Below are 26,910 nucleotides of genomic sequence, written 5' to 3'. Positions count from 1 at the left end.
AAGGGTGACTTGGACAGGAGTGGACTTCCATGGGTGGGCTGGGAGGAAAGAGCATTCACATTTGCTGTTAATCATGATCCATTTTCCCAAATAAGTATACATTTTGTTCCTGTTTTTTTTTTTTTTTTTTTTTTTTTTTTGTCTGTCTGTCTGTTTTGTGTCTGTTTGTCTGTTGTGTTGACTTTTCTCTTCAGGATCCCTGCTGCCTTGGTGATCCCGGGCTGACAGCCAGAAAGCACAGCAGCTCAGCTCCTGGAGCGCGAGGGTTGAAGAAAGTGGTGGGCAGCCGCCTGCGCCCACCAGCTCCCATTAGGTCGGTTCCTGCAGTGGTGCCCGGTGGCCTTGGCGAAGGCCCTGTCCGGCAGAGATCATGTATTGCCTCCAGTGGCTGCTGCCCGTCCTCCTCATCCCCAAGCCCCTCAACCCCGCCCTGTGGTTCAGCCACTCCATGTTCATGGGCTTCTACCTGCTCAGCTTCCTCCTGGAACGGAAGCCTTGCACAATTTGTGCCTTGGTTTTCCTGGCAGCCCTGTTCCTCATCTGCTATAGCTGCTGGGGAAACTGTTTCCTGTACCACTGCTCCGATTCCCCGCTTCCAGAATCGGCACATGACCCCGGCGTTGTGGGCACCTAACAGCCAGCCCAGTTAGCTTTCCAAGGAAGCAGAAGACGGGAGGGGAGGCACTGACCTAGGTCATAAAGCATTGGAGTTTCAAATCCCGCAGCCCTGCGGGTGCCACATTCCTGACGGCGCCTTTTTGGCCTGTGATGTTTTATCCTTATAATGTGAATAATGGCACTGACCAGTGCTTTCGTTGTAGAGTCCTGTAGTCGTGGGTGGTCTTGTGGTTGTGTGTGTTCTGTCCCCATCTTGGCCCTTGGCTGGCAGGATGGCCACCCCCCTCGCCTCATTCCTTCGAGGAGTCTGCACCCATCCTGGTCAGCCGCCCCAGCATGACCCGGGCAGATAAGATGCTATTCTCATTGTCACCTCTGTGACCCTTTCTTGTCAGGGGGTCCTTCCTTCTCAGAATGTTTCTGACTCCGTCCCTCTCTTGGCTTCCTGTTAGTTTTCTTCTACCCCTTTCCTTTTTGGGGGAGCACCTGTCCAAGACAGGGCTCGTTTTTTTGCACTTATCTCGAATTTAAAGAGATTGCTGACGCCCGAGAGCCTCGCTTTTTCATCCTTTTTCCCGGCCAGCAGACTGGACAGAAATGTGTCTTGACTGCTGTCCACAGATCTTCAGTATTCCCCTGCCCCACTTCATTTTGAAGAAAGAAGTAACAGATGCATGTTGCTCTTTCACCTGGGGGTCTGGGCTCCTGCTCAGCAGCCCAGCTTCGCTTCCTTTGCCCTCCTCCTGCCTTTCTCAGCAGTCAGGGAGGTGGGGGGGTGCGTTCTCTCTCCCATGCATGCTCTGCAGGATTGATGTGTGGTGTGTTTACGTAGATCTAGCAGTCCCCAGCCGAGTGAATGGGAGAGTACTTGTGTGTTTCATAACAGCCATGATCCCCTTGATAGGTGTTTGGATATTTTTTGGTGTGGTGTGCCGTGCGTGCGTGTGTGTGTGTAAACGTACGTGTACAAGTACGTGTGTGATATCCCTTTTAAAGAAGCTTTATCGAGCGTGTTCTGATTTTGAGGTGTGGCAATAGCTAGCTATAGTAGGTGCCGCTCCAGTTTTTATTTAGCATGGGGATTGCAGAGTGACCAGCACGCTGGACTCCGAGGTGGTTCAGACGAAACAGAGGGGAGCAGTGGCCATCGTCCTCGTGCCAGGAGCTTCTCCAGTCCTGCGCGTATAGACTGTACGTTGTGAAGAATGCACAGGAAGACTTTGTGACTGTCACTTGCTTTTTTTCTTTTTCTGCGCTTCAGTAAAAGAGTTGGCAAACGAGACTGTCTCCTGGCCCCTGCCCCCTGGGGATCAGCATGACTGTCCTTCCAGTCTAAACCATCCGTCTTTCTCTTGCCTGAAGGGGGAGGGAGGTGGGCCAGGCAGAGGACAGACCTGGAGGCAGTCCATCTAGGGAATGGGCCCGTGAGGCCACACTCGTGGAACATTTGGATTGCTATTCTGGAGCTTTTATATCTGGTGTGTTCGTTGCACAGCTGTTTGAAATGTTTAATAAAGCTTTATAAACTTTACTCTGTGGTTTTATGTGGCTGCAGTCCATTTGGGTCGTGGTGTTGGATTTCTGAGTTGGTGGGGGGCAGGGGGCAGCATGGAGGGACTGAGTCCTTGGCGCCAGAGTACCTTAGTCCAAAAATTTGATCTGCTCTCTGGAGAGCAGATGGTGGGATTGGGGGTGGGGGGGGGGAGCAGGGGGCAGGCCAGGCGGTGAACAGGAGGGAGTCTGAAAGTTTTCAGAGATGAGACATTTGCGTTTCTCAGCTCCCATGGCTTCTCGCCTGAAACTGTTTCCCTCCATAGGAGATTTGAGAAACCGATCCCTTGACAAACAACTTAAGACAGCTGGAGCTCTAATCATCAAGGATTTTTATGATGCTGCTTTTGAAGTAAAAATAAAGTGAAACCCCTTATGGCATTTCAAGTGGAAAAATAAATAATGCTGGCCGTCCGCACAGGGGGCTCCGGGCGATGGCTGGAAGTGCGAGAGTGGTGCGCGGTTCTGTGCCGTCGATGTGCACGTGCTTCCTGTGGCAGTGACCTTTGAGACAAAGCCGGTGGCTTGTCAGGACCCTGTGCTGGGTGTCCACCTCTCCACCTCTTCTAGAAAACGTAACAGGAACCTTGCCTTGTTCAAGGCCCAGGGCTGTTGTGAGGGTTTATTGAGATAACAGTCTATAAGGGCTTTGGTCACTTCATAGAAGCTTATCTGTTTTAGCTCGGTTGCTAATTTATTGCTCTCGGTTTTATGTCGTTTTCTCTCGCCCTTTCAGTCTCCGCGTTGTCAGTTTATCCCTTTTTTCACTCCTACCCTTGCCTCTCAATGCTTTCCCTTTCCTTGGTCAAAACTTGCTAAAGATCTGTTCATTTTAAAGGTATTTTCAGAGAACCAAACCTCTATTGATTACATCTGCTGGATATGTTTCCTGTCTGGTGCTTTCTTGTTTTTATCCTGCATTTTTTTTCTTTTTTTCTGGGTTTCAGGATATATTTTGTGGTTCAGCAAAGTCTTGACAAACTGAGGAGTCCTTACACATGGAAACAGTGGTTTGCTCGGCAAACACTGAGCCCCTGCACTGGGCCTGCTGGGGATTTCAGGGGCAAGACACAGGCCTGACTCTCCAGGCACACATGATTCTAGCCTAGTGGGAAGACTTAAGAAAATAGACAACCTCAAATTCCAAAAACAAAACAAACAAACAAAAAAGGTTTTTGTGGCCACGCTCTCCTGTGGAGGCACCTGGATGATAAATGAAGCCAAGATTATTGCTTATTTTGTTCTCCCCCAGAAAGCAGCTTTCTGTTGTAGTTCAAGCTCGCTAAGGAGTCACAAACAGGCCTCCCTCTGAAAGATTTGTGACCCTTTCCAGCAGGGAGCCCACAGCCCACCCCCTCCCAAGGTGACTGCCAGATCAGCATTCTGCCTGCCCAACACTACTTTTCTCCTCCCCAGGGCAGCACTGGCTGCACTCTGCCCCCTCTTCCTAAATCACCTTTCAGGAAAATGAGAAGTAGGTACCTCTTCTGGAAAAGAGCGGGACACTAAGCCTTAGCAAACCACATCCTGTAATTCTGCCAGTCGCTGTGGCTCCTAGTGTGATGTGGTTGCTCACATGGTACCTGGTAACCACAAGATCCCGTGAGGCCTGGGTCTGCAGCCTGCTCTGGGCCTCAGTTTCCTTACAGGTAAAACGTGGTCCTTGGAGCAAACGTAGTCTTCCTATCCTTACTATACTGGGACTCCTTTCTCCTAGGATCTTCAGGTCCTCCTTGATGCACTTGAGGAAGGTGACTGAGCACTGGGGAGGTGGCAGTGCCCTGGCAGGACAGCCTGCACATGCTTTATGCTTTAGTCATTGTACCCCAGATAGGCCTCTGTCAGGAAGCCTTCCCAGATTTCTTCCTTCTCCCTGAAGATCCACTTGCCTAGATCACTGCACTCCGCCCTCTATTGAGTGCTAGCGCTAGTGCAGATTTCCTCTTCCGCTGTGACTGGGCTACCCCTCACCTCCCTAGGGGGCCTGCATTGTCATTTAAATCAAAGGTACTTGTCAGAATCCTGCTCAGGATTGGGGCGACACGATGGACAGGGTGGACAGTCTCTGACATCCAAGCTCATGGGAAAAGGGATGAGATTGGGCAGATAATCCCACAGATACACAGGACTCTGGGCTGTGGCACATGCCCTAAAGGAGTCTAGGAGGGGAGCTGGTGTGGGCCAGGGAGGATTGATGTTCAGGCTGAGACCTGAGGACAAGTATAACTGTGTGAGCAGTGAAATAGTAAATGGGATGTTATTTCTCACCATCTACTCAAGCATCTCTCTGCTTACAGCTAAAGAGACTGGGCTGGAAGAAATAAAGGACCACCAGTATCTGGTGATAGTGAGGGAATCTAAGGTTGACATCTTGGTGGCAGGCCCCCAAACTCAGTCCAGAGTGAGAAATCTTCAGTTTCCAGCTGACTGGAACCATTGCAAACAAGAGCCTGATGGGACTAAGGAGTGACACAATCCAAAGAGCGCTTAATTTAAGGTGGGATATTTTCAGTTCGGAACAGGAGCATGTGAGCAGAGAAAGAGCATGGCTGTCGAGAAGGTCATCGCCCTGCCTAGGTCATCAGCATGGAGAAGCGTAAATCCAAGGAGCCGTGGTGGCTGAGGAGGAGAAGGCAGGAGAAAGGCTGGGGAGGGAGGACAGAGAAAGGGGAGACACGGCCAGCCAACTCCCCTGGAATAGCTGTAGGAAGTCAGGGCGGGGAAGGGTCACTCCTTGTGTTCATTTGGCTGCCCCAGCGGGAACCCAGTCTCCTGGCATCTAGTGTGGAGCTCACCCCTCATCCCCAATGCCCTCACTCCCCAATACTGGGTGAAAGGGTCTGGACCTCACCCAGAACTAAGAAGTGCCCTCCTCCACACACGAGGGAAGGGATCCTGACTGAAAGCTGGGAGGGGGGCAGAGTTGGGTCTGCCAGGCTTCCAGGAGGGCATTGCATTTCCTGAGGGAAACTTTGATACTCGAGCGGCTCAAGGGGAGGAGGAGCAGCAGCTGAAGAAGGGTCTCCCTTTGAGGTGTCAGGACTCGGTGGTGGGAGTGGACTTCAGGAACAGTTTAGGATCCACAAACCTTGAGAGGCAAGGTTTCAGGGAGCCTTAGCTCTGTGCTCCCACCTTTGATCACACCTCCCCGAGCCTCAGTTTCCTCACCGGTAAAATGGAAATCATAACACCCACTGGAGCCTGGCTTAAGGCCAAGTTTTCTCAAATGTTCGTCTTCTCTTCTGTGCCCACCTTAATGGGCTCAGGCCTCTTAGGGGCCATCTGATCATCCAGCTCTCCCACTCATTCCTGTGAGGAGCCTTGGCCGGGCCCTGTGCCAAGCCCCAAGAACCTGATGCAGGGTAAGACCATGCCCTCCTTGTGTAGCTCCGCGGGGCAGGAGGGAAGGCAGCGAGGCAGTCCTGCAGGCAGGTAATTACAGGGCTATGTTTTCAGGGCTGCACTGAGTTAGGGAGCATCATTTGGGAGGCCATATGTCAGCACCTCAGCATGAATTCCCTTAATTATTTCTTACAAGCCCTGAAATGACAATCCCCTAAAAAGGAGAGGAACACTAAGATGTAGCTCTTTCCTGAGGGGCCAGGGTCCTGGCTTTGCTTCCCTGCTTGGCCACCAGCTTGCCCAGAACCATCCATGGATCTTTCACCATCAGAGAGAAGGCACTGCCTGTTCAAGCCACCGCCTCGTGTAGAGCCAGTGTGGGCATGGGTTTGAGAGTGCTTGGTCAGACTCGGGTGAACATGAACCTTCTCCAAAGACTAAGCCTCTGGGTGGTTCTGGCCTCTCACCTCTTTTCCTGGCAGTTTGTGGAGAGTCTACCCTTGGACACCTCACCACTTCTTCCAAAGCTAAACTGCCAATCCCCACCACACACTGGTAGTGACCGCCCTCTAGGGCTGATCTCCACCCACTTCCCATGTGACCTTGCTCTCTGCTCACTCTTCTCCGGGCCCCTTTCCCCATCTATATACCAAGGAGGGGCTGGACCAAGCAGTCTTTAACATTTTCAAAGCCATCTTCTGTGAAATATCAGTGAACTTTATCCTTGTTACTTCAGTCTCAGAGATGTTGGTTGAAACAGAGTGTGTGAAGCAAGCATTTAATTAAAGGATTTTTTTGTATGAAAGAATAGACATTACATCTCTTGGGTGCAGAAATGTTAAGACTCTTAGCTTAAGAGTCAAAGCGGTCTTGGAAGGGTCTCTGGAGGAGAAAGACAAACTCAGCCCTTCAGTGGTTCCCTGTGGCCCTAACTCCTTAGATTGGCCATCGAGGACCTGCACAGTCCTTGAGCGTGGGGGCTTGATCTTTGTCCCTTGACCAGGCACAGTTCCTGCCCGATCAGGCCTGGCATAGAAGCTACTGGTTGGCTGACCAGGGGGGTGGATGTAAGGATGGGTGGCTCAATCAGTCAATCTCAAGACTCCCTAAGGAATTATGTGGCCCAGTCTTGCCTAGAAGTAAGGAATTCAGTTTGCCTCTCAAGTCTCCTCTTGACAACTCTGAAATGACAATATTTTCCAGCCTCCAGACCAATATTTTACACACAGATATCACAGACACTAATATGTCAGAAAAGATATATGAGAAGAACCTCCTAAGAGGCACTTCAGGCAAGCATCCTAACCGTGGCAACAGGTGGCTATGAGACACCGCCCCTTACTGGCCCTCAGTTTCCCCATTCGTAAAATGAGGCAGTTGGATTAGATAATCCTTGAGTTCATTTCTAGCTCTAGCATCGCCCTCAGATGTCCTGGTACCTACAGCAGTAACGGGACAGGGGGCATGATGACTCCGGGATCTGGGTCAAGTCCACGTCTTGGAGCTTGAAAGAGTCGTGATGATGGTTGTGGCCCCCTGGAAGATGAACATGGCAGGAACTGGCCGAGAGATTTTTCTGCTGATGGTGAAACGTCCTGGCAATTTATACAGGTAGGTTGAGGTAGGTGAGGGGTTGGGCTCTCCCTTGTGGTCCCCAAGCAGTGTTTCCTTGTAGAATCAGAAGCTTCCAGGACTGTTTTTGTTGGGTGCCAGCTAGAATCAGCCATTCACATTGACAAAGTAGGTGGACCATCTTTCTGCACACTGTGCTGGCAGGGCTTCCAGAAAGGCTTTTTGCTTCCCTGTGTTTCATTGTCACTGTGCCTGGAATCATTCCTTGCCATAGCCTTTTGGTTCCCTGTCCAGGTAGCATGTTCTCTGCAGATGTTGTGGTCCTAATGCCATAATCAGCCAGAGCTACAAAGGAAAAGGCGTGTCTGGTTGTGCCGTGGCTGTAGTGTAGGCCTGCAGCTGCAGATCCAGTTCAGCTCTGGGAACTCCCATATGCTGCATGTGCAACCCTGAAAAGAGAAAGAAAGAAAGAAAGGAGACATAAAATCCATTAAAAACCAGGGCGAATATTTAACAAGTGCCTGAAAGGGGGAGGCCGCTCTAAGCTAAAAAGCGACAAAATAGCATCAGGAAGACAAAGGCCAACCAATCTGACTACATCCAAACGAAGTATTTCCAAAGTCAAATAATATCACAAACAGAACCAAAAAGCAGAGTAGGTAAACAGTTGGCAGATCATAATGTGTAAAAGATCACACACATAATTTTAAAAGTAAAAATGTAACAGATAGGTATACAGTTCACCTAAACAGTTTACAGAAGAAAAAATAGAATTGACTAAAATTTTTTTGAAAGAAATATTCAATTTCACTAATAACAGAACATCATTAATAAAAAAACAAAGAAACTCTACTGTTCACCACAAATTAGGAAAGAAAAGATAAGTTAAAGAATACTCAGTGTTAAAGAGGCTGCAGTGGAATAGGCACTACCGTTCAGTGCTCAGGGGCATGTGAATTGGTGTAAACTTTTGGAAGGCAGCATGATAGTCGAAGAGAAGGAGAGAGATGAAAGTTTTAAGAAAGGGCAAATGGCCTATATATTTATACATTTATGGAATGTCTCCTTTGTGTCAGGCGTGGTGCTAGGTGTTAAAATGTGAAGATAAATGAGATATATTGTCTGCTCTTGGGCATACAGTCAAAGGGGTAGAAAGACACTGATTCTAAAGTGATAGGTAGTAAGAAGAAGGCCAGAGATGTTAGGGACACAGATAAAGCATGGAGCAGCTGGGGTGTGTGGTACAAGTGTGAAGCTTTATGGGAGTATCCATGGAGGTTCCAGAAGAGGTGCCCGGATGAGCAGGAGTTATTCAGGGAGAGGGCAGAGACAGAAGTGAGAAGCATCACAGATGAATCCAGAGACAGTTTGCCAAAGTATGAAGTAAGAGGCAGGGCATGGAGAGTAGGCCCAGATCTCCCAGTGCCATGACTGTCTAATTGAAGAATTTGGTCTTTTTCTTCTCAACAGGGAGTCACGGAAGCATTTTGAGAAGGCAGGTACATGGTGAGAATTTTGTTGCAAGGTGGTGACTCCAATTAATTGCAGATGTTCGGAGGTGCAAGGGCCAGTGAGGAGATGATTGCCTTGGTCCAGGTGGAGAGGGCAAGGCCTGAATTAGGGTGGGGGCCAGGAGGATGGAGAGAGTGTGAAATTAGGAGAAGCCGCTGACTGAGTGGTTACTGGGGTCAGAGTCAAGGAAGCCTCCGTGTTTGTCTCGGTGACGGGGTAGATAGGAGAATACCCTGGAGGGAGAGCAGGCTTGGGGGCTAGAAGAGGATCGTGGAGCTCAGTCTTGGACAAGTTAAATGAAAGGTAGGCAGCCAGGTGGAAATGGCCTGTGAAGAGCTAGGAGAGAGCTTGGATTCCAGCAGAGATTTGAACAAGATTTGGATTGTGACTGAGGGCGATTGTAGCTAAAGGCTTTGGTGAGCTGTCCCTAGGAAAATGTGGCAGCTGAGAAGGGAAAGGGGGTCTAGGACAGAGAACCTCTCCCCCATTTAAGGGTGGGCAGAGAGAAGGAAGAGCCCACCAAGGCAAAAGAGATGGAATGAGCACCTGGAGCCTGTGTTGGCATGAAAATGTGGAGCATTTTCAAGAGAGAATAATCAGCAGACAGAAGAGAAAAGCCAGTTAGGGATTGAGCGCCCACTGGATGGAGCAATTAGGGACTTCCTAGGTCCTCACCGGAGCACTTACTGTGAGAGATGGGACAGAAGCCCTCACAAAGTGGGCAGAGCACAATGAAAGGGGAAAGAAAAGCAGGCAATGTGGCACCTGTCCTGGGGAGTTGGAATGTGGGGGAGAAGCTGTTAGCATTATGATTTGGGTCAGGGAGAATTTCTGAGCTGGGCTGAGAGGAAATGAGTATAGACACGATAGAAAAGAGGTTGAAAGGGCGTCCCCTAAAGTGGTCTTGTCTGTATAAATCAGAGGCAAGACCAAAGGGCATATGTGGTCAGAAGGAAAAATGGCCATTGATGACCTTGACTGGAGCTGTTGTCAAGCACAAGTATACATGTCAGTTTGGAGCTGACAGAGGAACTGTGGGCGTCTCCCAAGGGGGAGAGATGGAGAACTAGAGGAGGGTACACATGCCTCATGAAGCAGGGTCAGACACTGAGCCGTGACCGACACGCTAGCGGTGGCTGCAGGAAGGGGGTCCTACTGAGGAGACGGCAGGAGGAGCCAGAGGAGAGGACTGGGAAAGCAGGGGTCCTAGAATCCCAGGAGGAGAGTTTCCAGAAGTCAGTGGCCATTAATGAGCCAGGTGCACAGAAGTCAGGGGAGGTGCACAGAGCCTCCTGGAGGACCCCTGCCATAGCAACTGGCAGGGGGACAGAGCCCAACTGGGTGGATGAGGATGTGGTTGAGAAAGCAGGAGGGAAAAGGGGGACCTGGGGGGGACAGAAGTTTCTAGAAGGTGCTGTTTCTTACACATTGACATTTGGAGAGAGGAGGGCTATGTGAGGACAGAAGAGCAGGGACAGGTAGCGGAAGGGGCCCCAGAGTGGTGGGATTAAGTGTATAGGTGAAGGGATTAGTTGTGTTCATGGAAAGGGGCAAATTAAATCATGTACATTTTACCAAGTAACCTGATCTCCGTGTTTTTCTGGAAGTTGTTTCTCTGCCCTCTGAGTACTGACTACAGCCCTAATTAGCAGTGGTTTCATCCTGCCTCGTGTCTGGGGCTGTGTCTTATTCATTTTTGTACCTTTCGGTACCTAGCAACAGGCAGCAAGCGAGGTAGAGGCAGAATAATGATTTTCTGCTTGAAATTGAATGTCTGAAATGAAGGTTCAGAATTTTTTTCTTTTTATACCAAGTAGATTTTGTGGCAATTCCCAAGAAATCACCAAACAAGGAAATAAAAGTCAAAGTTGAAGCTGTCTGCATGTGAGGTTGCCTAGGGTCTCAGGAAATGCACTCTGCCCTCCAGAGCAGGCATAGCTCTTCTTTAGAGTTTGTATGGTGAGGTCACGACTGCTGTCTCATCTGGTCATCACAGACCCACCCTGCTGCCCCGAGTGAGGCAGACAGCTACTGTTAGCCCCATTTCACAGGTTAGGAAACTGAGACCTAGAGAGGCAGGATAGAGGAGAAGAATGATGGGAAAGAAAGTCAAGGGGGACTAGCACAGTCCAGAATGCTGCATTCAGGGTCCTTACCACCACTACCGGGTGGTGTCTCCTAGACGTTGAGAAATTCTGTTTCTTCTGTATTTAGATAGAAGTCAGAGTCAAGAGGGAGCAGGTCTGACTGGCTGAGCTAGGGCCTCATGACATGGGGCCCTAGCTCAGCCAGTTAGATGGCCTGATGGCCCCCTGACAGGACCTGATAGTGAGTGGTGGCACCTGACAGAGGGGCCTCTGTGGCTTCTCTTTGAGAGCGCATCCATGTTCCATTGCAGCCACATGATATAGGACACAGGAAACGTCCCTAAAGTAATGTGGGGTGTTAGGGAGGAAGAAGGGATGCTAGGGAGCCCAGACCACCATTATAAGAACTAACCAGGCAGAGGCAGGGAGACCTGTTGGGAGGCCATGGTCCAGAATAGAGAGGCAGAGGCCTGTGCTAGACTGGTGGAAATGGAGAGAGGTCGATCCAAAACTTGTAGGAGAGAAAAACCAGAAATGGTGAATGATGACCTCTTGCAGAAGAGAGAGGGCGAAGACAGAGGCTGCTTGGGTAGCCTTTGGGGAGGTCCCTGGGATGGGCAGCACCACATGGGGAGCCAGTTTGAGGGGCAAGACAGTGGTCTCGGATACAGGCAAGGCTTCGGGTTATTGCCACGTGCAGCCCAACAGGCACTGGGATCAAGGGTCTGGGGCTCAGGGAGAGAGTCGACTGGAAGTACTGGTGCAGGGCTATGGCCATGCAAGTAATGGGAGCCCCAAGAGTTAGTGAGATCACCAAGGGAGAACAGGACAGGGCCCAGGGCAGAATCGTGAGTCACAGTGACATCTGAGGAACAATCAAGGTGTGGGAAGGCGACAAAGGAGGAAAGGTCTGAGACTTTCCACAAACAACCAGAAGAGTGGGTTGCCATGGCAACCAAGGTGGTGAAGAGTTTCAAGGAGAAAGTAATCAACACTGTCAAACGCAGCAGAGAATTCCGATAAGATAAAAACAGGATTTTTTTTTTGATTTGATGATTAGTAAGCTTTTGATGACCTTAATAAGAGCATTTTGGAGGAGTGATGGGGCATAAGCTTGAATAATGTTGAGATGTGAGGGGGAGGCGAATCCATCACTAAGAGTCCTTTGAGGAGTCTGGAAGGAAGGCTTGGACATCTGAAGGACAGGGGTGGAGGGCTGAGCGTAGGAAAGACAGGAGCAAGTTCATAAGCAGACATCAGCTCCCAAATGTGGTAAGTGTTGTTTAGTGACAAAAGTTTATTCATTCTTCATATTCTAGTTTAGGTCCTATTTTGTGCCTGGCAGTGTGCCTAGCACTGTGGATTCTGGGGTGAATGAGTTAAAATAGGCAGGTTTCCTGTTCCATATGGAGCTTGTATGGCAGTAGGGGAGAAAGACATGAATCAGATAGTCACACACGTAATGTGTAATTTCCAACACTGATAGGCAGCCTGAACGAAAGGTACCAAGTGCTAGAGGGTGTACAATAGGGAACCTGCCATAGGCCAGCTCCGGGAAGCTTCCCTCAGGAGGTGACACTGGAACCAAGTGGTTAAGAAGGGGACAGAGTTAACTAGACAAAACAAATTGGAACAAAGCCTTCTGTGCCGGGGGTAGTGGGGGAGACAGCCTGTGCAGAGGGAGGGGAGGGGAGACCAGAGAGGCAGCCTGTGCTGGCTGGGCAGAGCTTTGGAAGTCAGGGCTGGGCTCCTGTGTGCATGCTGAGAGCAAGGAAAGTGTGCATGAGACTGCCCTGGTATTTCCTGTGATCTGAGACTCTGGCTGTATATGGAGAAATCACTAGAGGAAGCACGGGTAGACTTAGGGGGCCCAGCTAGGGAGCCCCTGCTGTCATGGCAGCCAGGATTTGGACACGATACATTAAGGTCCATTTCGGTGCTGAATGGAATGAGGAAGGGCAGGGGGAAGAGGGGGTAGTCAAGATGACCCCCCCAGTTCTTTCTTGCCTTATTGGTGGCACAGCAGTGCTGTTCTCAGAACTGGGGAGCCCTAGAAAGAAACTAGGTTCTGTGAGGCCGACCCCAAGTCTGGCGGGAGATGGCTGAGACATCCAAGCTGGGAGATAGGGAGGAGATGGTTGAATGTATGGACCTGTGAGAAATTAGAGACCCATTCAGAACTCCTGAGGGAGCCTGAGTGGAAATATGAATTGAAGTGGTATCAGGTTTCTGGAGTGGAGCATTCCGAGAGTATGAGGGAGGCTGAGGAAGAAGAGGGCAGGCACCACCTTTTGAAGCCCGTGAAAAGAAAGAAGAATCCTCATAGGATACTGGGAGAGCCAAAAAAGAAAGGGCCAGAGAGGTCTTTCAGTAGGACGATGAAGTGGTCAGCAGTAGGTATGTGCAGAAAGGTTGGGGGCCAAGGGCAGGTGCATAAGCCCCTCCAGTGTGCAACTGCGCAATCACCATAGCCCCTGGAATTGGGCAGCCTGGTGTTCCTGCCGACTGACACTCCCCAGGGCCCATGGGGGACCCTCTGGGGACCTTAACAGAGGCAGCTTGTGTGGCAAGTGATTAAGGAGAGAGGGAGCAAAGTCTAGGGCCTTTAAATTAAATCTTAGTCTTCAAGGAAAGAGCAATGCCGCCCTATGACTGTTCTGCGGGAAGGGAGCCTGAGTAATGGAGTGATTAAGGATGGAGACAATTAGTGGAATGAGTTCCCACAGGGTTTGGGATCAAGTGGTGGTGGATAAATTAGTTTGGGGCAATAAGGTATATTTGACTGAATGGGGCAAAATTTAATTATTTACCTTTTAGAGAGTAACTTGATCTCCATGTTCTTTGGGGACCTTTTATCTGACCTGTGTACCAACCGTGGTTCTAATTAGCACTGTGTTTATCCCGTCTCATGTCTAGGATCGAGTCTTACTATTTTTTGTGTTTCTCAGCACCTAGCAACAGGCAGCAAGTTCTTTGGGTGCCGAATCAATATTACCTGCCTCAGAATGAAAAATCTAAAGTCAGCATTTCAAACTTTCTGACCAGAAAGAATCTGACAATTCTCCACAAGTACGATGCAGGAAGGAATTGGGGCATCAAGTCATGGTGGCGGGGGTTTGAGTGGGTGGAGAAAAAGTAGAGGAGTTGGCCCCTTGTCCTTTTCAGCTCTGTGCCATTTATGCGTGTTCACATTCATTATCTCATGTGAACTTCACCTCCCCACCCCCTCCAGTCCCAAGCCACAGAGCATCACCCCGTGTCATGGAGGAGGCAACAGAAAACAGAGAGGTGCCTTGCTGATATAGAGCACGAATGGCAGGAGCTGGATTCAGACCTCAGTCCATCCAGGATCAAAGTCCTTCCCAGGACCAAGTTGATCTGCGAGGAAGAGGATGAGAGATGTGTGAGATGCAGGTGGAGAAGCTCCATGGCACGTGCGGGAGGCTGGCGGTGCGGTCCGAGGTCCGACCGGAGACCAGACCGGATATTTAAGCGTCACATCAGACTGCAGTGACAACGTCTGCAGTGCCAGCACTACAGCAGGTAGCGCTCTTAAGAAACCTCCCCACCACAGGAGTGATATGTACATTCTGTATTTACATCGAAGACTTTGGTATTTTTAAAAACCGTTTTCTTTAACATATATATCTGAAATATATGATGTGACACAGAGATCTAATTTGATCATTTTCCAAATGGATAACCAGTTTGCGAAGCACCGTGTATTGTCCCAACACCATCTTTTCTCCCCGTTCACTCTGTTCAGGTCTATTGGTCTATTTGTCTACTTCTGGGCCAATACCAGATTTTAATGAGCAAAAAGCTTTATCTTACTTTCCAGTAAGGTAAGCACCCCTCCCTTCCTGAGGCTTTATTCTTTTTTTTTTTTTAAATTGCCTTCGTCCTATTGCATGTTTACTTTTTCACATATATTTTACAATCAGCTTGTCAAAGTTCCATGAAAAAAATCCTGTGGGAATTTTGAGTGGGATTTCATTGAAGAGAGAAATAACATCCTTAGGATATCAGTTCTTCCCATCTGTGAGACATGGTATCTGTCTCCGTTTAATCGAAGTCTTATTTGTTTGGTTTGATTTTTAATGCCTTTTAATAAAGGTTGGTCGCTTTTGTCATAAAGGTTTTTCATATTTCTTATTAGGTTTGTTCCTGAGTACCTTATCGGTTTTGTTCCTTTTGTGAGTGAGAAAGGTTTTCCTTTGTTTCTTTTTGCTTCCCAAATTTTAATCAGTTTACTAATCACAATGCTTCATTCACAGACACACACTCGGAGTAAATGTGCTTTGTCCCTGGGCACACAGATGAGAACACAGCACACATATAAAGTAAAACTAATTGGCTGGAAATGAATTTGAATTTTTGAATTAAAATTTAATTATACAAGTAATACATGGATGTATTTTCCTTTAAATAAAATTAGGCTGTTACAGATAAAGAAGTCTCTACTGAACTCCCCCTCCTCCACCTTCGATCCCTCTCCCCCTGCAGAGGTAGCTGCTCTTAGGCTTTTGCTGTTTATCCAAAATGTTTTCCAGTGCCTATTGAAACACGTCTTCTGTTCTCTTTTTGTGTATTTGTTTGCACAGACATGGTGTGTACCCGCTGGAGGTGTTGCTCTCAGTTTAGTACGCCCTACGGGACTCCTGGTGTAGCCGACGTGCCCTGCCACAGTGTTCCTTGCAGCTGGCGACTGGCGGCTGTAGCTGCTTTTGCATGTTTCCTATTGATTGACTATTAAAATGTTTCCAGTGTCATTCCATTAAGACAAACCTGTAAGAGCTTCCTAAAATTGCCCTTTTTGCATGTGTTCAAGTATTTCTTTGGGACAGATATCCAATTTGTGGGTCATAGGGTATACCTAGCTTTAATTCTAATAGAAACTTCTAAAATGTTCTCCAAATTCCCATCTGATGAATCACCTGCCAGCAGTGTGTGAGAGCATCCATTTCCCCAGACCACGTCCAAGTTTTCCATTCTTAACCAGTCTGATGAGTGAAAAATAGTATGTTGCTTCATTTCACATTTTTCTGAATTGCTTACACAACTGAAGTCTTCATGTGTTTACTGTCCATTTTTATGTCCTCCTTTGGATTGCTTGTGCATATCCTTTGCCTGTTTCTTTTCTTTTTTTTTTTTTAAGGTGATTTTTTTGTCTTTTTGTTATTGATTTTTAGGATTTCTTCATGTATTTGACTATAAATACTTTGTCATGTATATTAATGTTTTCTACACTGTGATTTGTGTCATTTAATTTGGGGGGGTTTGTCTTAGAGAAATTTTAATTTTGATACAAATTTGTCAATCTCACTTTTATGCTATTTTTATAGTCTTATTTTAAAAAGTCTTTTCTAGGAGTTCCCGTCGTGGCGCAGTGGTTAACGAATCCGACGAGGAACCTGAGGTTGCGGGTTCGGTCCCTGCCCTTGCTCAGTGGGTTAACGATCCGGCGTTGCCATGAGCTCGGCTCGGATCCAGCGTTGCTGTGGCTCTGGTGTAGGCTGGTGGCTGCAGCTCCGATTCAACCCCTAGCCTGGGAACCTCCATATGCCGAGGGAGTGGCCCAAGAAATAGCAAAAAAAAAAAAAAAAAAGTCTTTTCTAGATCAAGATCATAAGTATTTTCTATATTTCCTTCTCTAAAATTTATAGTTTCTGTATAAATACATATTTAAGCCTTTATACTATATACAAAGAACAAATTCCAAATGCCTGAATCTTAGGAACTAACTTTAATCCCTCTCTGTTTCCCACAAATGGGTAGGTAATTGTCCCAATACCACTTATGGAATAATATATCATTTCTCCACTGATTTAAAATCGCTGCCTCTGCCTGACACTAAATTCCAATGTGGGTCTATGTCAGAGCTCTTTCTGGTCCACTGATCTATTTGTCTACTCCTGAGCTGGATAATATGCTTTGCTAACTGCCGGGACAAATCCCACCCTCTTTGTTGTTTTTGTAAAATTGCCTTGGTCATCCTTGCGTATTTGTCCCACCACATGAATTTTAAAATAGCCAGTCAACTTTCAAGAAAAATTCTGCTAGGATTTTAATTGGGGTCACATTGAGTTTATGGATAAGTCTGAGGAAAATTGGCCCCTTTATCATGTTTGCATCTGCCAACCAGTGCTCTTTGCTGTATCTCTCAGTTGCGGTCATCTTTCACGTCTTTCAGGGAAGGTGTGTGGTTTTCTCTCGTTAAAAGTCTTGCATATTTCTTGATAAATTTATTCCTCGTTTTATTACAGGTTTTGTTGCCAGTTGTGAATAGGATCTCCTCTCCCCTTATGTTTGGCCCTTGTTTTTCCATCCTTCGTTTCAACCTGTTCACTGATCAGCTTGACTTGCGGACACACACGCAAAGTAAACGTTCTTCCTCCCTGGGCTCACGCACGTGAGCACAGCCAAACACTCAGAGCTGGCATAATTGGCTGAAAACAAATTAGAATCTTTTCAGATTATACTTTAATTAAACAAGTAAAGCACGAATACATTTTCCTTTTAAAAGGAGAGCAGTATGAAATTAAAGTTTCCTTTGGTCACTTGAGGTCCTGGTTCCTCAACCCTCCGCAGAGGTGGCCACTGTTCAGAGTTTGATGTATTAAGAGTTCCTGCTGTGGTGCAGTAAGTTAACAATCTGACTGCAGTGGCTCAGGTCACTTTGGAGACTCAGGTTCAATCCCTCGTCCAGGAATTTCCATATGCCACAGGTGCAGCCATAAAAAAAAAAAAAAAAAAAAAAAAAGAATTTGATATATTGCCTTCCATAGTAAATATATAGATAGTATGGATGGAAGTATTTTGAATAAATGTCACCATGTCATAGGTATTATACTATATCCTGCATTTTTTCACTTAATCTTTGCTTTTGAGTTACACTCATGTTAGTGATATAGCAGCTCTTGTTCATGCTTTTTAGCAGCTGTATAGGGTAGTACTTCTTCACCTGACTGTACCAAGATTCCCCTTCTCTAACATCCATAGTCTGAGGGGTTCCTCCCCTTAACCCCTTGTAATGAAGAATGCTGCCAGGGACATCTTGGCACCTGCTCTGGAAATGTTTCTATAGGGTTGGCAGTGAGAGTGGAACTCTGGCCCCTGTGGTGTCCACCGTTCCAGTTTTAGTAGTCGCAGTCCAAGTTGGCTTCTGAAGTTGCTGTGCAATTTAAACTCCTTTCACAAGGAACTGTAAATCTTCCTTTTTCCAAACCATTGCCAGCTTTTAAAGTTTATGGATCTGATGAATGAAAAAAGTGGTTTCTTGATTTCGTTTGTGTTTTCCCGGTCACATTGTGGTCTCCTCCTGGGTCTCCTGGCCATTTATATTTCCTCCCATTGGAATCATCCATGCATCTCCTTTGTCCCCCTCTCTTCTGTGTTGTCTTTTTCTTTTTGACTTATAGGATTTATTTACGTATTTTTCATATGAATTCCCTGTCTACTCTATGCATTGCATGTAATCTACCATTCTGACCCTTGTCATTTAACTGTATTATCTTTTTATTACAGAGCTCTTAATTTTTATGTCAAATTTAGAATTATCTTGCCATAAGAAGGCCCTGCTTATGTTAAGATCACAACCATTTTTCCTGTATTTTTCCTGAAGCTTTCATGATTTTCTTTCTTGCATATGTATTTTATGTTATTTTACTATTCTCACATTTAAGCCTTTACTGCATATGAAGCTAATTTTTAGTGTGTTATGGATGCTTAATTTTAGTAAACTTCAAAATTGATAACCAATATTTTCAGTACCATTTATTGGGTAATCTGTCCTTTCTCCACTGATTTAAAATCGCTGCCTCTGCCTGACACTAAATTCCAATGTGGGTCTATGTCAGAGCTCTTTCTGGTCCACTGATCTATTTGTCTACTCCTGAGCTGGATAATATGCTTTGCTAACTGCCGGGACAAATCCCACCCTCTTTGTTGTTTTTGTAAAATTGCCTTGGTCATCCTTGCATATTTGTCCCACCACATGAATTTTAAAATAGCCAGTCAACTTTCAAGAAAAATTCTGCTAGGATTTTAATTGGGGTCACATTGAGTTTATGGATAAGTCTGAGGAAAATTGGCCCCTTTATCATGTTTGCATCTGCCAACCAGTGCTCTTTGCTGTATCTCTCAGTTGCGGTCATCTTTCACGTCTTTCAGGGAAGGTGTGTGGTTTTCTCTCGTTAAAAGTCTTGCATATTTCTTGATAAATTTATTCCTCGTTTTATTACAGGTTTTGTTGCCAGTTGTGAATAGGATCTCCTCTCCCCTTATTTGTTTATTTGACCCTTGGGGCTTTTGTTTGTTTTGTTTTTTAAGTTTCATTGAAGTATAGTTGATTCACAATGTTGTGATAATTTCTGCAGTACGACAGAGTGATTCAGTTATACATATACACACATCCATTCTTTTTCAGATTCTTTTCTCCTATAGATTATCACCAAATATCGTGCCCTTTGTTTTTCCATCCTTCGTTTCAACCTGTTCACTGATCAGCTTGACTTGCGGACACACACGCAAAGTAAACGTTCTTCCTCCCTGGGCTCACGCACGTGAGCACAGCCAAACACTCAGAGCTGGCATAATTGGCTGAAAACAAATTAGAATCTTTTCAGATTATACTTTAATTAAACAAGTAAAGCATGAATACATTTTCCTTTTAAAAGTAGAACAATATGAATGTAACTAAAGTTTCCTTTGGCCATCCTCTGAAGTTCTAGCTCGCCTCCCCTCCCCACAGTTTTATGTGTCTCCTTCCATAGAAATGTATCGATGTAGATACTTTGAATGACTCCTCCCGTCTTATAGAGATTTTACTGTAAGCTGTGTTTTTTTTTTTCACTGTCTTCGATTGCTAAGATATACTCATATTGATACAATAGTTCTCACCAGTTCCTTTTAATAGCTGTGTTATAATCACTCCCATGCATGTGCCACATTTTTTTCTTCCCTAAGATCCATAGATAGTTTGTTGCATCCTTTTCTTTCCTCCCTCATAAGCAGGCTGCAGAAAAGCCTTATACATGCCTCCTCTGTAATGTTTCTTTAGAATAGTGTTTAAAAAGTGGAATTGGGGGAGTTCCCATGTGGCTGAGCAGGTTAAGGATCTGGCATTATCATTGTAGTGGCTCAAGTTGCTGCTTCCAGGAACTTCCACATGCCGAGAGTGTGCCCTCCCCTGCATCGATAAGTAGAATTTTGGCTCTCACAAGTTCCACATTTTTGGTTTTAGACATTACCAAAGTGTTCTCCATGATTTCTGTACCATTTAAACTTCTAGCCAGAGGGTGTGCGGGGACTGCAGTCCCCACACCATAAGCAGTTATTTTAAATGTTTGCCAATCTGATGGATGAAAAATTGAATCGTTTAAAAAAATTTATGCATACTTGTTTGCTAGTGAGATTTTCATATGTGTATTAGGCATTTGTGTTTTTTATTTTCTGAATAATCTGTTTATTTTTGCTCATTTAAAAATTAGGTTGTTTGTCTATCTTAATGATTTATGAGTTTCCTAATATAACCTAGATATCAATCGTGTGTGTGTGTGTGTGTGTGTGTGTGTGTGTGTGTGTGTGTGTGTGTGTGTGTGTGGCAAATGTTTTCTTCCAGCTGGTCTATTGCCTTCAAATTTTGTAGGAGCTTTTGTTAGACAGAAGTTATCAATTTTGACATAATCAAATTTATCTGTTCCTTTGTTCTTTTTATTTATACATCATGTTTAGGCTTTTCTTACTACTAAGGTTTAAATACATTCTGAATTCCTTTCTAGTAGTTTTGTTTTTATATGGGTCTTTATGCAGCTGGAATGTATGTTTATGATTGAAATGAGATATTATCTAACATTTCTCCAAACATGTATCACTGATAATTGCAACACGAATTTGTTCTTTCTCTGCTGATCTGAAATCAGACTCCCTCATATAATGAATTACAGTGTCTAGGTGGGTCTGAGGCCCTTGTTCTGTTTTACCAATCTGCGTATTTCTCTCTGTGTCAGACTATTTTACCGGCTATTGCTTTATGCCATCTTTTGATATCTAGTAAGTAAAATGCTCCAGTTCATTGTGCTTCCTTTTCAATTATCTAAGCTAACTATTAGTGTACATCAACTCCTCCACCTGCTTGTCAAGTTCTGTGAATTTAAAAATTGTTTTGGAGGGTTCCCGTCGTGGCACAGCAGAAACAAATCTGACTAGTAACCATGAGGTTACGGGTTTGATCCCTGGCTTCGGTCAGTGGGTTAAAGATCCAGAGTTGCCATGAGCTGTGGCGTAGGTCACAGATGCGGCTCGGATCCCATGTTGCTGTGGCTGTGGCGTAGGCCAGCAGCTGTAGCTCCAATTAGGCCCCTAGCCTGGGAACTTCCATATGCTACAAGTGCGGCCCTAAAAAGAAAAGAAAAGAAAAAGGGAGAGATTATTTTGGGGAAAATTGACATCAGTACAATACTGAGTCTTTCCATGGACGTGTAGAGCCCTGTACAAACTCTGATCATCTTGTCTGCCTTCAGCCCCACATTATGGTTTTCTCCCTAAAGAACCCACCCATTTCCTCAGTGGGTTTATTCCTGTAGTTTTTATTGTTGTTGTGATTGAATTCCCTCTGCACCCCATTTTGTTTTTCTTTTGCTTGCTACATTGTTTTTTTCCTAAATCTACTAATCACTGTACTTCATTCATAGACACACACAAAGTAAACGTTCTTCCTCCCTGGACACAAACACGGAGCACTGCCAAACACACAGAGCTGACATAATTGGCTGAAAATGAATGGGAATTTTTTCAAATTAAAGTTTAATGACACAAGCACAACATGAATACATTCTTCTTTTTGAAAAATAGAACATGGCAGATGACGCTGAAGTCCCTCTTGGCCACCCACTGCCATCACATTTCCTTCTTCCCCAGAGGTTGCCACTGAAATGGGCTCAGTGTACACTTTTCTAGACTTTCTAAAAACTTGTAAATGCGTAGATAGGTACCCATGGGAAGTGATATGGTATAGTCTCAAATAATGAGAATTTTGTTTTTTCCTTTCCACTGTTCATTGGTATTCGAGTTTTGTATTAACCTGGATCTTATTATGGTTACAGAACAGAAAGTCAGTATTAACCACCCATCACATTGTGAAGGTAAAGGTGCAGAAGGTGGGAGGCAGCAGTGGCAGGAAGAGGGCAAGGACCGATAGGGCTGATAGTGGGAAGCCCAGGAGCATCTGCGGACACAGTGGAGCCAGGAGTGAAGGGGCAAATAGGTTTCTTGAAATTGAACAGATAACAGCGGTACTCTTAAACTGTGTTGGGGGAAGCAGGGATGGAGGAGAGTAGTTTCTAAGTGACCCAAGGCCTAATCTGCCATGGGACATCAGTGGGTCCTTATGAACTAGAAATAGGGTGTAGTAGGTGCTGTTCAGAAAACGCTCATGACCCAGTTTTGACTAGGAGCTTGTTGGGGAATAGGCAGCTTCAAGGAAGGATCTAAGAGTTTCTTAGAGCTAGGAAGTGATCTCAAGGAACAGATCACATACTCTGGGGATAGGGAGAAGGCTACTCTTCTATACTCTTGGATTTTTTTTTTTTTTTTTTTTTTTTTTTTTTTTTTTTTTTTTTTGTCTTTTGTCTTTTTGTTGTTGTTGTTGCTATTTCTTGGGCCGCTCCCGCGGCATATGGAGGTTCCCAGGCTAGGGGTTGAATCAGAGCTGCAGCCACCGGCCTACACCAGAGGCACAGCAACGCGGGATCCGAGCCGCGTCTGCGACCTACACCACAGCTCACGGCAACGCCGGATCGTTAACCCACTGAGCAAGGGCAGGGACCGAACCCGCAACCTCATGGTTCCTAGTCGGATTCGTTAACCACTGCGCCACGACGGGAACTCCCGGATTTTTTTTTTAATTATATGTATATATGACATGGAAAGAAATAGAAGACTGGTTTTAAACCATTTCTGGTAAGCAATATGTCAAGAAGTGAACAGTGGTTGCCTCTGGGTACTTTGGGTACTTAGCAATTTTCTAAGATGTCCACAAATTATTTTTGCAATTAAAATTCAAAGACCCAAGTTCTTAGAAGATGATGCACAAAAGAGATGAATTTTGACGATAGAAAAAGGAAGGGCCCAAAGCCTAGAAGAGTCTGCCCAGTGAAAATCCTAGATAGATAAAGCCTTGGCCATGGGAGATGGGGGGCGGGGCACTGCTGGAGCAGCGGAGTGGCCCTGGATCTCATCTCTTGGCTCCTCCCCATGAGGCCAGCCACCTTCACGGGATACACCGAGGACAGCCATGAATCCTGCGTGTGTGGGGCACACAGGTTTGGGGCGTGGATGCAACAGGCAGGAGAGCAGTAACCTGCATGTCATGCCAAGGAGTTTTGGCTTTTATCTAAGGGTAATGAGGAACAGTGAATGTGCTCAGCAGAGAGGCAGTGGTGATCACATTTTCATTTAGGCAGGTTTCTTTACCAGTGAAAGAAGCTCAAACCAACTGAGGCAGAAAGAGAACTTAATTAGTTCCTGTATAGGCCAGGCTCATTGGGCATCCAGGTCCCCTCCCTCTCATCTCCACGTCTTGCACATGCCAGCCCCACTCTCCCAGGCTTGCTGCTTCCACGTACTGGCTCTCAGAGTTAGCAACGTTTCACAGCCCTCAGGTTCCTGACCCAAAAGAACCTGAGGTGGGAATGCAGGAGTTTGATTAAGAGGCCAATCAGTTGTTTAGATGGCCAAAAAACACATGAAAAGATACTCAACATCACTAATTGTTAGAGAAATGTAAATCAAAACTACAATGAGCTATCACTTCACACCCGTCAGAACGGCCATCATCAAAAAGTCTACAAACAATGCTGGAGAGGGTGCGGAGAAAAGGGAACCCTCCTACACTGCTGGTGGGAATGCAGGTTGGTGCAACCACAGTGGAGAGCCATGTGGAGATTCCTTAAAAAAAAAAACTAAAGAACTACCATGTAATCCAGCAGTCACACTCCTGGTCATATATCCAAAGAAAACAATAATTTGAAAGGATCCTTGCATCCCAACATTCATTGCAGCATTACTGGCAATAGCCAAGACATGGAAGCAACCTAAACATCCATTGACAGAGGATGGATGAAGAAGATGTGGTACATATATACAATGGAATATTACTCAGCCATAAAAAGAATGAAATAATGGCATTGGTAGTAGCAACATGGATGAACCTAGAGATAGATGATCATACTAAGTGAAGTAAGACAAAGACAGATACCATATGAGATCACTAATAGTGGAATCTAATAAAAATGATACAAAAGAACTTATTCGCAAAACAGAAACAGACCCACAGATTTCAAAAGCAAACTTATGGTTATCAAAGGGGAAGTATTGCAGGGAGACATGGTATATACACACTATTGTATACAAAATCAAATCTTTAACAAGGGCCTACTATATAGCTCAGGGAAATCTATTCGATACCCTGTGATAGCCTATATGGGGAAAGAATCTGAAAAAGAATGGAGATTCACTTTGCTGATATATTTTGCTGTGAATATATATAGCTGATTCACTTTGCTGTGTGCCTGCAACTAACACAACATAGTACTATTTATTTAAAAAAAAAAAAAAAGAGGCCAATCAGTGATGGCCAATAAGGTGGGTTGTATTATAAGAAAGCTAACTTCAAATCACGTCAGTGTGCAGAATGATTCCCTGGAGTTGGCACCAGTCTAGGTAAAGAAAACAATGTGTCCTGTCACCCCTCTGGCTGCCTGCAAGAAAGGGTTTCCAGGGACCCCACAAGCCTGGAGGAAGGGAGAATACCTAAGAGGCCATCACCATTGTCCAGGTGAGAGGTGATGCCAAAAATACAGCTTCTCTGTTTTTTGGTTTTTTGTTTTGGAGTGATTTTTTTTGTTTTTTGGTTTTGTTTTGTTTTGTTTGCTTTTTAGGGCCATACCCGCAGCATACGGAATTTCCCAGGCTAGGAGTTGAGTCAGAGCTACAGCTGCCGGCCTACATCACAGCCACAGCAAGGCAGGATCCGATCCGTGTCTACGACCTACACCACAGCTCACGGCAACACCAGATCCCTGACCCACTGATCGAGGCCAGAGATCAAACCCGCATCCTCGTGGGTACTAGTCGGATTTGTTTCCACTGTGCCAAAAACGGGAACTCCCAAAATACAGCTTCTTTATTTCTCCATGACTCAAGTTCACTCTTTCCACCACCCTACCCCTAAATGATGAGGTCCTATTATACAGCACAGGGAACTATTTCCAATCTATTGGACTATTTCCAAGAGACTATGTCCAGTCCTCTCTTGGGATAGAACATGATGGAAGACAGTATGAAAAAAAAAATGTGTATACATATGCATGATGGGGTCACTATGCAGTACAACAGAAATTGGCACAACACTGTAAATCAACTCTAATAAAAAAAACATTCAGTGAAAAAAAAAAAATGGAGCATAGATACACATGGAACTTTGCAGAGGAGGTGACCACAGGTCTGACTTCTTAAAGATGAGTAGGAATGAGAAAGGTAGAAGAGACTGGAAGGACATTTCAAGCAAAGGAAGCAGCACAGAAGTGAGAATTAGCAAATGTGAGCTTGGGGGCATTTAGAGTTCCCGGAATATGAGAGAATGAAGAGGGAATGAAGAGTAGACTGAAGAAGTGGACAGAGATGAGAGCCTTCCGGGCGTTTTGACCATCGTGCAATCAGTGCTATTTTTACACCAGTGACACATTCAGATTGGTGGCATGGGAAAATCTCTGTGACCAGTGTAAAGACTAGATGTGGAAAGTGATGGTCACTAGGTAGGGAATTCAATTAAAAGCCCATCATCATGGTCCAGGTTAGATAGGATGAGGCCTGGCCTAGAGCAGTGGCAAGAGGGATGGACAGAACCTGGAAAGTTTTAGAAAATAAAGTCAGAAATGCATGGCTCTATTGTTGTAGAGCCAAGGGTGATTCCCATGTGTCTTGGGTGGGGCCCTCAGGGGGTGATGGGGAGGTGCTAGGGATGGGAAGCACAGCATGGGGCCAGTTCGAGTGGAGCAATAATGGGCTCGGTCCCAGACAGAGCTTTCTGAAGCTGGGGGCACATCCAGGTGGATCTCAGCAGGCAGCTGGATCCCAATCCAGGAAGTGATTGGACTGGAGAGGCCAACCCCAGGCTCAGGAACCCCAGGAATGAGTGAGATGACCAGAGTGGGAGAGGACCCCAGGGCAGAATCGTGATTTACAGTGACATTTGAGGGGCTGATTGAGGTATGGGAGGTCAACAAAGGAGAGGGAGAGACAAACAACTAGGAGGGGGGGTTGCTAAGGCAACCAAGGTAGTGACGAGTTCCAAGGAGAAAGTAATCAACACTCTGATGTGGCCCGAATCTCAGAAAAATAAGAAGCAAAGTCCTTTGAATTTAGCAATCAGAGGGCTGTTATGAACCTTAGCAAGTACTGTTTGGGAGGGCGAAGGGGTAAAAGCTAGTTAACAGGGGCAATGGAATAAATGGGTAGAGGAGATGCAGGCCTCTCCTGAGAAAGTTTGGATGACTAGGGGAGGTGCTGGGTGGCAGCGAGAAAAATGTGAGTGATCAATGGAGGATTTTTGAAAATGAGAGACCCTAGAATCTTCTCGTCTTGAAAAAGGCCATTAGCAGAGAGGTAGGGGATGAAAAGAGGAATGATTTGTGAGCTTGGATCCATTTTCTGAACCTGGCTGAAAGGAAACAGGGTGGCAGATGTCTCGAGAGCAGATGTCTCGAGAGCGAGCGGTGGAGAAGACTCCCTTTCTGATTCTGAAAAGCTTAGAGGCAAGTCCTTGTCCGCTGTCAAATTCCACAGGGTGCTTAGGACCAGTAAGAAAGGGTAAAGGTGCATTGAGTGGAGGAGCAGAAGGTCCTTTGGTGACCGTGCTGGATATTCTTCACTGGCCCCTCCAGAGCCATCCTCCCTTTGTTTGCATCCTGCTCTGTGCCCTGGATGGCTGACCACCACCCATGCTCCCTGCCCTCTGGCTTCTAGCTGAGTTTGACCAATGGAAGAACCAGTGGGAAAGTCAAGGGGAAAGGAGAGTAAGGTTCTCTTGCCTGTCTTCCTATGGGCTGTAGGTTGGCACTGACCATAATCCCTTGTTCGTGGATACAGGTGGGGTCCCTTTCTTAAAGCCACAGCTTTCTCTCCAGGTTCTGAAAACCCATGCCCTCCTCTCATCTCTTTAAGAGTA

At 45.9% G+C, this 26,910-nt stretch overlaps 1 protein-coding gene across 4 annotated transcripts in view; it reads left to right on the top strand.

Moving 5' to 3' along the window:
- The window catches only part of BLCAP (bladder cancer associated protein), a 29,637-nt gene extending 8,136 nt beyond the window's left edge, over positions 1–21,501 (top strand). Inside the window, exons 2-4 of one of the 4 annotated variants that reach the window (XR_001302110.2) lie at positions 6,921–7,122; positions 13,915–14,225; positions 15,287–21,501. Coding sequence is in view for 1 of the 4 variants with exons in the window: in XM_001928462.4 (XP_001928497.1) it covers positions 371–634 (264 nt within the window). In the remaining 3 variants the exon portion in view is untranslated. Of the gene's footprint in view, positions 1–194; positions 2,150–6,920; positions 7,123–13,914; positions 14,226–15,286 lie in introns of those variants that run through there. The other 3 variants (XR_001302111.2, XR_001302112.2, XM_001928462.4) reach the window with 3 other exon arrangements.

Source organism: Sus scrofa, chromosome 17, assembly GCF_000003025.6.
Source record: "Sus scrofa isolate TJ Tabasco breed Duroc chromosome 17, Sscrofa11.1, whole genome shotgun sequence".
NCBI classification, from domain to species: Eukaryota; Metazoa; Chordata; class Mammalia; order Artiodactyla; family Suidae; genus Sus; species Sus scrofa.
Note: the sequence above shows the minus strand (reverse complement) of the source record. Positions and strands in the feature narration are given on the sequence as shown.